This window comes from Falco naumanni, chromosome 1 (assembly GCF_017639655.2).
Source record: "Falco naumanni isolate bFalNau1 chromosome 1, bFalNau1.pat, whole genome shotgun sequence".
NCBI lineage: Eukaryota > Metazoa > Chordata > Aves > Falconiformes > Falconidae > Falco > Falco naumanni.
Genome location: NC_054054.1, coordinates 60,396,847 through 60,408,761, shown reverse-complemented (window position 1 = coordinate 60,408,761; position 11,915 = coordinate 60,396,847). Strand labels below are relative to the sequence as shown.

The 11,915-nt window shown below is 33.9% G+C and overlaps 1 protein-coding gene across 2 annotated transcripts in view; it reads left to right on the top strand.

The window, feature by feature from the left end:
- Positions 1-6,162: 6,162 nt before the first annotated feature.
- Positions 6,163-11,915, top strand: part of SGCZ (sarcoglycan zeta) — a 222,106-nt gene continuing 216,353 nt past the window's right edge. For both annotated transcript variants that reach the window (XM_040582384.1, XM_040582383.1), the window contains exon 1: positions 6,163-6,357. In XM_040582384.1, the coding sequence (XP_040438318.1) occupies positions 6,163-6,357 (195 nt within the window). The remainder of the gene's footprint in view (positions 6,358-11,915) is intronic.

The following is an 11,915-nucleotide window of genomic DNA, read 5'->3' as shown; positions in this document are numbered from 1 at the left end:
GGTAGGAGTATGAAAGCTTGGTTAATAGCAAGGACTGTCAAATAAAATGTATTAACAGAAGGTAGCAGAAAATTTGCGTAAGATTAGAGAGGGCTGTGTGTCTCTAAGCAATCTGAGTTACAGCACTTGCTGCAGGGATTGTAGAACTCTTGAGACCTCCAAATTGAGCTTCTCAGAAAACTAAAAAGAAATTGGGAGAGAACATGAACTAGAAAAACTAACTCTTGACCAGCTCTCATTGTAATGCCCCCAAACTTACATTGCATCTACAACAGAAAAAAAAAAACCCAAACACCAAAACTGAAAGCAATGCTAAATGGAAAGCGGTGGAATGAGAGAAGTGATTCAGTTCTTCAGTTTTTCACTAGTTTGCTCGTTGTCTGTGGAGAAGTTTCTTTCTCTCCCTCCCTCAGTTTCCATTCCTCATATGTACAATGATGTTGACACAGGTCTTGTTTGTCATAAAGCTTTGCTTGCTTGAGACAGATTTGGCATAGGAAAAACATTGGAGTTGCAGCCTTAATTGTGAGAGAAGAATGCTTGTTTTAGGTCTGAAGAAAATTGTAGTTACCCTGGTAAATCAGTTAAGTTTCTTTCTTCCCTTCTACTTTCCCCCACCCCCACCAAGATACCAGGTTTTATTAGACTGCATGATTTTCAAACCCGTAGAAGCCATATCAACCTGTGTAAAAGCCCTCTGGTAACTTCTGCTGTTTTTGTTAAGTATAGTCATACTCTTCTGTGTCATCTTCCTTTCTTAAAGCATCTTGTGCTTTCATAAAAGGTATTGGCCTCAGTTTATCCTTCCACATTTTTTAGCAGCTGGATGCAGAGGTGATCTTCCTAAGAGCCCCTAAGACTGCCATGGAGAAGCTACTGCATTCATCTTGGTTTTTATGTAGTCAACCACACTTCGAGAAGACTTTTAAAATTGCTTATCTGGATAGTATTACCATTTAAAATTATTGTATCTAAATGTATCTTTTAGCACTTTTTTTTTTTTTTTCAAAATAGTAAAAAAACCCCAAAAAACTGTTAACACATTTACTTGTATTCTTGGGTGACATTTTAAAAATTTAAAATTAATGGAGCCAACACAGGTTTATATTTTATGTAGAGCTGATCCAAAACTAAAAATCATATTTTATTATCAAAACATACACAAACATATAATTTTCTTTTCAGAAAATCAGTAAACTGGAAGTCAAATTGTCTGCCCAGATGTTAACAGCAAATACTGGATTGTTTCTCCTGTTTGACTAATCATTTGTAATTAAGAACAATGATCCCTTTATTTCATGCCTTCATTTTGAATTTAATTTTTCTTTTGTGACACTTAGAAAAGATCCATTAGTCATAAAGATGAATTTATATTTCGCTGAAAGAATATTGCAAAGCATAATCATGTTCTAAACAGATTTTGTTGACAGTTAAGTAGATTGCTGCCCTAACCAGGAATTATACCAACAATCTCACCCTCTAGATTTAGTTCATTCATTCATTGTCTTCTCTTTCATTTTTCTGCTTTGAAAATTTGCCTTTGTAAGAGATCTTCCCAAAGATTAAAATCGATTTTGAAAATGTAAAATATCTCTGCTTCATTCTTTGGTTATAAGTCTAAGGTATCTGTTCCGTTATAAGACATATATATATCCTAAACTATCAAGGGTTTAAACGTTGTTGGCTTGATTGTGCTCTAGATTTCATGCTGTGTGCTTGTTCAGATTGGCCTGTGCTTACTGAATATGCACAATCATATTTTTGTGGTACTGAAAAAGATCAAAAAGTATAGGAATAGCCAAAAATGAAAATTTAAAATCTCAAAATATATTCAGGTACAGTTGTGACATGACTAAACAGTTTACAGAGCTATGATATTTTCCTTTATCTTGTTTATGACACTCAGTGCAGTGTAAGAATTCATTTAATTTCTTTGTAGTTAATGAATAATTTATCCCATATAACTTTGGATTTGAACTAGAAATCTCATTAATTATCAGAGCACAGGAGTTACTTTTAGCTTCTTTAATGTGTGGCTCTGGATTGCTTATGACTTTGTATATATAGGCATGTGTGCACCATGGAGTTTACCAGGTTAAGATGCTAACATTGAAACCTTTCAAATATTTAATGGAGCAGTTGTGTAATTTAGTTATTTTTTGTTTGAGACCCTCAAGCATCCTAGTGTCAGAAATCTAGGAAAACTTTCAAAGCATATTTTTTGTCTTATCTTGAAATGTTGTCACCAGTCATTTCATATTTGCAAGACCTGAGTAATGGAATAGCATTAAGCTTATACAACAGTGAGATTTTTTAAATGTCCATTTAATAATAATTCCTCATCAATAAGATCTGTCAGTCACCTAGTTTAAAATGTATTTTTTTATAATATATTTTGAAAGTTCAATAAAATGAAACAGCAGCTTAGTCATCAGAAGTTTGTGTGTAGATTTGTATATATTTCTATGATCTGAATACGTACATATTTATTCATAAATACCTGTGCGTATATATTTTTACATATAAAATATATGTGCACTTTATCAATCAGAATTCTTGGCAAAAACTTCTCAGATTCTTTTAGGTGTGACCAGTTTTTTGAAAGACGTTCTGTCATATTGTGTGCTTTGGCAAGGTTCATGCAAGTGACTTTTAAAAATGTTTTAAAAACGTACTTTTCCTTCTAGTATTCTGGAATTTCTTTGCCTTTTCATGATTTACAAAACCACAGATCTCACAGCAGTTCCTCTGCAGGAGCGGTCTGCAAACTAGGACCATGCATGGCAATCAGTTAGCTGAGGGGAATGTGCTCGAGCTTGTAGGTCACGAACCCTGGGAGGACAAGGAGTGTGAATAGACACAACAATTAACATGATGAGACGTGTTTACCGAGCACAGGGGAGTGGGAGACTGATGGCGCCAAGGAAAGGTAACACCTTGCTGTTAATTGCTGGTAGTTAACCACCAATCAGGGATTGCCTACTATGCAAGGCTTAGCTTCAAGAACCAATTAGTTTAAAACGCGCACCTTCTGAAAGTGTATATAAACTGGTGCTTCTGTACGATAAATTGACATTTGCTTGCATCAAGCTGCGTCCCGTCTCTTCATTCGCCGCATTACTCCTCAGTTAAAAATACTTACCTGATGTAAATATGGTCTAGTAGGTTTTCAGTTACTGCTGATAAAAACACAATATTAAATGGAGATATTTATCAAACATTTATGTGGGTTTTGTCTTGATACTTTTAAAATCTCCGGGTATTAATTGTGAGATCAACTAGGATTTGTTTTAGTTTTCAATAGTTTAAAAATCAGCTGATTTTTTTTTTTACATGAATATACAAATCAATAGTGAGAGTGCTGCCAATAACTGTAACTAGCCAGATTAATAACCCTAAAAACTAAAGCCAAAATCACAAGAATATTTTTATCTTCACAGCAAATGGTAAATTCTTTGTGCCTGTTTATAATGTACATATGTGCAGTTCTTAGAAAACTGAGGCCTTGATCCTTGTGGGTCGTTGGGAAGAATTGATGTTAAATTAATTATGTTGACTAGCTTATCTCCCTCCTCCCCCCAAGCAGTGCAGAGGGACGGAGGATGGGGGTTGCAGTCAGTCCATCACACGTTGTCTCTGCTGCTCCTTCCTCTTCGTGCTCTTCTTCTGCTCCAGCCTGGGGTCCCTCCCACAGGAGACAATCCTTCACAAACTTCTCTAATGTGAGTCCTTCCCACAGGCTGAAGTTCATCATGAACTGCTCCAGCGTGGGTCCCTTTAACAGGGTACAGTCCTTCAGGAATAGCCTGATCCAGCGCGGGTCCCCCACAGGGTCACAGGTCCTGCTAGAAAACCTGCTCCTCTGGTGTAGGCTCCTCTCCATGGGGTCACAGGTCCTGCCAGGAGTCTGATCCAGCACACGCTCGCCATGAAGTCACAGACTCTGGCACATGCACCTGCTCTGGTGTGGGGGCCTCCACGGGCTGCAGGTGGATATCTGCTCCATCATGGACCTCCATGGACTGCAGGGGGACAGCTTTCATCACCAGACCTCACTCAGTTGAACAGTATACGTTTGAGGGAACTGACTGGTACCTGGATGTGGTGATGGAATAAAATTTCATTGTGTTTAATGATTGTGTTGCAAGGAGCATACTTCATGGGGCCACAGTCATAGTTTTAGGAGCAGTGGTAGCCCTGGCATTCTGACAGTCTGGAAGTTGACTTTTCAAATGTTTCTAAAGCTAACAATTGTTTTGTAAGTAACATATAATCTAAGGTCACAAGACAATGGAAATGGTATAAAAAAATGCTAATTAAATTTCAAAATATAGTCATGCATTGCATTTTTCTTACAATGGCTGGCTAAATAAACCTGTAGAAACTCATTATAAAGGAGGAAAATTATTAACCCTTTAATGTATTCAGTTTCTGAATTCATAAGGAATGCAGACAAAACTAGGATGGATAGTGCTAGGATATGATAAGGGGATGATCTAAGGTCTTGAAGCCTGGTGACACTATGCTCGGGGAGGACTGAGAAATGTCATTCAGGGAAGTTCTGTTTGTAAAAGTTTACTATGTAAATAAACAGCTAAACATGACATTTGATTGAAATTACAGGCAAAGTGAAACAATTATGATTGAAAAGAATAAAAATGACAAAATGTCTGTTTACTAGCTTATTTAAAGCTAGCAAATTTAACACTTTAATAATTGGTCTATAAATTACTTATTTTTGTCTTGACTTATTCAGTCATATATGTATTTTTGTTGTGAAATGGTTGTTTATTCTGTGACTTGTGGCTGTAGTTATTCACAGTGAGTTCATTTATGCCATTAGTATCTAACTAGTGCATAGTAAAACCTCAAGAGTTTTGATTTGGATAAATATTTAGCAATATAAACATTTTTCAGCTTTACATTATAAAAATCTTATATCAATATGTTTGATATGTCAAATGGATTTAATCTGTCTTTTTATTTCTAATTGAATTGAATGACTCATTTCTTTGCATTTTTTACTTTAATGAAAATAAAGGCAGTTTTTAAGCATTAAACTGGTCATTCTATCTGTTTTATAAGTTAGTTGGGCTTTTATTTGTGTTTTAAGTGTTTTGTTGGTTTGTGTTTTTGTTTTTTCCCTCCTAAGCATAAAGCTTATTAAACCAATCTTTGCAATGGGCATGTTTCAGGAAGAACTTTTACATAAACAGAGTGGGATTTCTCCATGACTTAAAAATCAAGTTAAAACAAACTTAATACCATCCAGTCTAAAGGCAATGTGACAGTTGAATATGAATATGAATATAAATAACTGTAAAAGGAAATTAAGGATGTAAAAAAACTGTTTAATGGTTTCTAATTAAATGCCATAAATATTTTTGTTTTAAAGAATTAACAATAACTTCTTTAAGCAGTTTGCAGTTACTGCTTGCTTATATGCTAGAACTTAAAAGAGGTTCAGGAAAACAGCAGATGATGATGGTATCCATATCTCCTAAAGGGCAAATTTAAAGCTTAGAAGGGTTTTCCTGTTTCTTTTGGTGTAAATTATGTTGTACACAATGGCATGCTGTTATGTAAAATATGAGTGTATGTATAATGACTTAAATTATTAATTTAATTTACTAAGTATAATACAAAATTGATAATTTCATTTATGATGTGCATTTATAGAAGGAAAAGATTTTTCTTTAATTGTGTGAAAGAGTGTACTGGTTTTGGCTACAAGCTATTATGAAGAAAATTACCTTTATCTCAGCCAAAACCAATACAAAAAAGTAACATAACTTTTCTTAAAAAAAAAAAAATAATCCTGAATGACCTCATAAAGGGAAATAAAACAGTCTTCAGAAATAATGTGAACTACTTACATGGGTTACATTAAGGACTTTTACAGTTTCTTGCTGATAAGTATGAAATACAAATCCAATTTGAAATTTCAAACCAGAAGTTTACTTTTAAATTAATGAAACTCACCAAATTCTTACTAAGTTCCTAGTAAAAATAACACTGATGTAATTTACGCTGAATGAATGCATTCCTTCTGTGCTTATGGAAACTGATTTGCTATACATTCTCAGATAATCTTCATGTAATAAAATCTATGAAAAACAGACCTCTCGTTTGCTTACTTAGACTTGCATCTTTCTTTTCCAGATGACACGAGAGCAGTATATATTAGCAACACAACAGAACAGCCTTCCAAGGACTGAACATCCTCAGTTTTACCCAGTAGGAATTTATGGATGGCGAAAGAGGTGCTTATACTTCTTTGTGCTTCTGTTGTTGGTTACCATGATTGTTAACATGGCAATGACAATATGGATTTTGAAGGTTATGAATTTCACAGTGGTAAGTATCGCTTTAACTTTATGCACCCTGATTCTTGAAGTAACCTTGTAATTTTGGATTAAACAGATTTTTTGTTTTGTTTTGTTTGCCCAACTAAAAGCATTTTGGTAACTATCCCAAGCATCTCTTGGTCTCTTGTCACCACTTATAGCAATCAGTTGTTTCTGTGTCTCTTCTGTATGGTATCTGTCTTAGGAGGAAACAGTGTTAGTTACATCCTAGGGTGGCTTTTTTAGTTCTTAGTATTTTTTCCAGTTTACTGACCATTTGGATGGTGTTTCCCCTAGAACTTAGACTAGTTGGTTTGAGATTGGTAAGAGAGGGTAAGTGAGTATAAAAGCTGCATGCATTTGAGACAGCCTCCATGTGGAATCTTTACTAGCAACAAAGTGTTACTGAGTCTGCATTTCAGATGTACATCTGAAAATAAACGCCTTAATTCAGTGGAAACAATGTTAACTTTCGAGCTCTTCCCAAAGCTTTGGTTGGATAAAGGTGGTGGGAGTGCTTACTAACTGGCAGTGGAGTAATGTCTTTTTGTATATCAGAAGGAAAGATAGAAGACACCACAGTTTAAAAAAATGGTGGTGCTTCTAGGATCATTGCAGTCACTCTTTGATTTTGACCTTCATAAGACATATTTTGATGTAGTTAGTAATCCATTTATAATTCCTAGGGTCATAGCACATTTCTATTCTCCATTAGTTTATTGGAAATAATAATAAAAAACAGTCAACAAAACCAGCATTAAATATATGCGTAAAATTATATCTGCTAATGCTTTGCAATGCATAAGGTTATCTGAGGTCATTGCCTGGTGAGATGTATTGAGCAAATGAATTGTTACTTCTGAGTTGCTACTAGTGGATTAATACGGTGGATTCATATTTTGACCACTATATGACTTTAATATTCATGTACTGAAGACTTTGTTAGAAGTTTGGGGTGGTGGTGGTGCTTGGTTTTTGGAGTTTATTGTTGTTTTTCTTTTTGTGGGGTTTTGTGTGTGTGTTTGTTTGGGGTTTTCTTGGCAAAATGTGCTTGCAAAACAGGACATCCACAGACACTTTTTCTATTTGCATTAGAAGGGTATTTGTGCATACCTCTTGACTTCAGTAAAATGGTCTGCTATTATTCCACAGGAAAATTAAGCATGGAAATTTAAGTAAGTTAAGAAGATGCTTTAAAAAGCACATAATTTTTCTCTGTGCAGAAGATTGCTTTGCAATAAAATATTTGAAACTACTGCTCCCATATCTAGCCAATGATTGACCTTCCATACTACAAGCTACTACGGCACTGTCCAGTTTGAAACTCTTACAGTTTGAACATAGAAACTTTTTAAAATAAAACTAGAAAAGATATCTTGAAATATTTTTCTTTTCTGTGTGTCAAAGCTTTGTTAGAAAGTTAAAAATTATGGTGAATCACTAAATCGGTGCAGGAATCTAGTGCAGGAAACAACTGAATTGTTTCACAGTCGTGTTTGCTAGTTAGTGGATTGAAGACCTTGCTTCAGTAACTTGAGATGTATGTATCTGAAATCTGAAATAATTATGGAAACACTGACTTAACAGTTTCGCAAAGATAATGTTTGAAATGTTACATGCGTGATTTATAAACTCATTATTTAATAATTATAGTTCAGAGATCACAAAGCTTATGTGCATCTTTAATAATCCTGATTTTGTTATAAATATAGATAAATGGTATGCCACTGAATAGTGTGAGTTAATCTTTAACCCTTCTGTTTCAGAATTAAAAATATTTTTTTATATTCAGATTTACCATAGTCATATATACCAGCAAGTGATTTGGAAAACAAAAATGGAACATATCACTCCTTTTTCATATGATAACCCCTCCAAAATATTGCATATACTTGGTAACACTGTTCATTTAGGAATATCATATACCCCTTAAATACCTCAGAAATTATCATTCCTACTTAGCTGTTTGTTATGAACAATCTGCAAAATTTTCCAAAGGATTTGGTACTTAAAAAGAATAACCAAAGCATTTTATTTAATGATCATACCACCACCAGATCTTTCTTACTTAATTTTATACATAGTATATCCCCGTCGACATAAAATTACTGAATGTTATTCTTTTAATGGCAAAATATTTCATGCTTTTGTTTAATGACATACTCCATCAGGACTGATTTGATTTTGTCTTCCAACTTTCATATAAATTTATAGAATGATAAGTGGTTAAACTGTTTCAGAAAATATAATCCATAGGCATAAAACTGTGGTTTATGACCTGAAACTGTATGTCCTAAAGTGCATACATTTGTTTTACAAAGAGACTGTTAAAAAATGTAGTAATTAAATTACATTACAATAGGATATTTAATATTCTAAAGCCACATATAATAGATGTAGGCATATCATGTAACTTTAAGCTGAAAGAATGAAAAAAGTCTGTCAGTATTTACTTCTGCTTTTATAAGAACCATTATTTTAGATCATGTTCAAATACATTTTGTTTATTATACACTGATGAATACCAGTTTTCTTCTGCAGATTGATTGAATGATAGTCTTCTACTTGGACTAGTTAATATTCACATTAGAGTCTCTGTATGGGTTCTAAAATTGATTGCTAGAAGATTGTCATATAAAAAACTCTGTAAAATCTTCATGCTTTTGTCCACACATGCACATTTGAGCACCAATGAGAAATTTGTATCAAGTCTGAAGGAGTCACATTCTTAGTGATGGATGTTGGAGAGTAATTTAGTTTATGAATCTAAACTTCATGTATTCAAAGAATGCAGCAGCTTTGAAGTATGCATATATTTCGTCCATGCACGTGTATATATGTATAGATACATATAAACTAAGAAACTGTATATCTGGGCAGTGATAGGAAATCTGAAGTATAGCTAGGAACTTTTTGAAAAGGAAAATACTTTTGTGAAACTGGTTTGAAGAGTATTTGCACAAGAGAGGAGTCTAGCCATGATAAAATAATTGTTGAAATTGAACTGCTTTGATGTTTTGACATTATTTTAAATTATGTGCTGTTTTAGCACAAGCCAACATTGAGCTTTTTATGAAAACAATAGTAATTTCACTGCTTCTAGGGGTTGTGAAGAGCCAGGGCATGGGTTCATCATTGCTGGCTGACAGCTGCAGCAATGTTAATTTGTATTAGCTGCTGACTTTCTATTTTTAACTGTGCAGCTGCAGCCACTGGCCAATTGGCATAATAAAAGCCTTTCTGAGTTCGATTTATGCATTCTCCAATTGGAAAAGTTTTTTGAATGTATTGACCTTGCCTGTTAAAATCATATTCTGAATGTGAGCTAGTTATCCCATGCTTTTTTTATACAAAGAGAGGAGAAATAGGGTTGGCTATTCATCTCGTATCAAGGCAACTAAAGTGAGTTGTCCTTAAGGAATGGATGTTGAATATCTCATCAAAGAAGTAATTAAAAAGGAAATATGGTTTATTTGCAATTGTGTAAAAACACAGTGTAGGCATGTTGTGCAAATCTCCTTTTATTAGATTAAGTAGTATAGCTGGGAAAAGTAGAGAAACTTTCAGGTATATAATCTATTCTTCCAGTGTACAGTGTGAGAAATAATTTTGAAAGGTAAATAAAAATTACAAATAATTACCTTGGTATAATGTATATCAGACAAGCAAACCCAGAGGTAATTAGTATCTGTGTAGCAGATGGAATAGTAGATGGTAGAATCAGAGATGTAATAACCATTTTTTGAAAGACATTCCTTGATACCACTTGAACATTATTCTCTGATACAATTTTTATTTTGCATAATCTTTAAGTTATTCTAAACTCAATAGAATTATGATTGTATATAATTTATTCTTCATATTCATGAATAAAGTATATTGACAGTCGGTTAATCTGATTACTTACTGTGTAAAAGAGATTTACTTTATATTTTTGTCACTAAACACATACCAGTGGAGAAATATGTGACTGCAAGTTTTCTGCAGGTTATTTCAAATTACAGCTTTAAAAGAGAAATTCAAAGTATTCCTCTTACCGCTGTGAAGTGACATTGCAAAGTGACACAGGGCAATCAGCATACAAACCTAAGTCCCCCCTCTTGTTGGGGGAGGCATTTGATATCAGTGCATTTGTACATTTTCTAATATGTACACAGTTGGCATTGATATTTGCATTTACTTGACGTTACGTTATTCCATTGCTTATTAGATTACCTTGAAGTTTGGAGTTTACTAAAGCTGAAAATTGTAATGGTAGGAAAAATGCAAATGTGAACCCCTATAGTTTTTAGGATCTTTTTTGGGTTGGCCTGTGATTCAGCCACATATCCTAGGAAGTATCATATCAGCACTGAGTTATTTTACCGGTTTTGGTTATATATCTGGTTTTGTGTGTCTCTGCTTTACCCTTAGGAATCAATGTATGAAAAGACTTATTTTGTTACCTGATTTGGAAGACTGCATTAGGGGTATTTTCTCTTGCTATAGTTACTTGCAGTCTTGTAGTCAGTTTTGACTGCTGTCATTTCATGATGTTTTCTGTATTAATACATGTTAAACTCCCCTTGCCAGTAGTACCATGGGAATTACTTTTAAGATTAGGAATGAGACAGCTTATCATCTGGGTTGAGACAGCTATTCCTCAAGAGAACTTGTACTTCAATTTAGCTTGAAACATAAGCAGCAGTTTGAATTTCCTGGCTAGAATTCATGTGCTTTGTGCTTACAATTGAACATATTCTGGTTGCTGGCTCCCTAGCTCCAGCTTCACATTACTTGGACAGCAGGTAGTTTGCAAGATGGTTAAATGTCTGCCGAAAGATACACATGCCAACTAAAGATGATTTCTTTTTATGTGACAGCATATATAACAACACAGATATATGCAACCACTAGCTCATCTCTGCATCTTTATAGATCGTCCTTATATTCCTTTAGGAGTTTGACTTTTAGAGTTAGAATCTTTCAGATCAGCAAAAACCTAAATCTGAAAAATAATATTTTATTAACATAGTTATAGAGACCAATAAACACAAGTTTATTTTCCTGGGTTTTGATTGAGAATGGGAAAAATATTTCTTATTTTTAATTTCCTGTGTTGTTGGGACACACACACACATATTCTGATCTTAATATCCAATATAGAAAAAATGCTTATAATTTTTTCAAAGTACAATTTGTTTATTAAAGCTATGATTTGATACTTAAGGCTTTAGTGGTACAGAACTAAAGCAGCTGTATTAAATACTTTTATCTAGACTTATAGCAAACTGTCTCGGCATACTGTAAAATAAAAAAGTAATTTATTTACAAAACTATACTGTAATACTCATCCATTAAACAAGCACAACATGAGCCATCAGGTTTCTAAGATTCTTTGACCACCCAGGTCTCTCTGTTTGATGTTCGAAACAGTATTTGTTCTTAGTTCAGTTGGTTCTGCTGATCTATGCAATGAAGACAGTATTTGCCTATGGCAGCTAACACAATCTCAATCAGAAGTAAGAAAAACCTCTTTTCCATTTCTTAGATAATTTTTGTAGCAGACTGGCATTTGAAATTTATTAA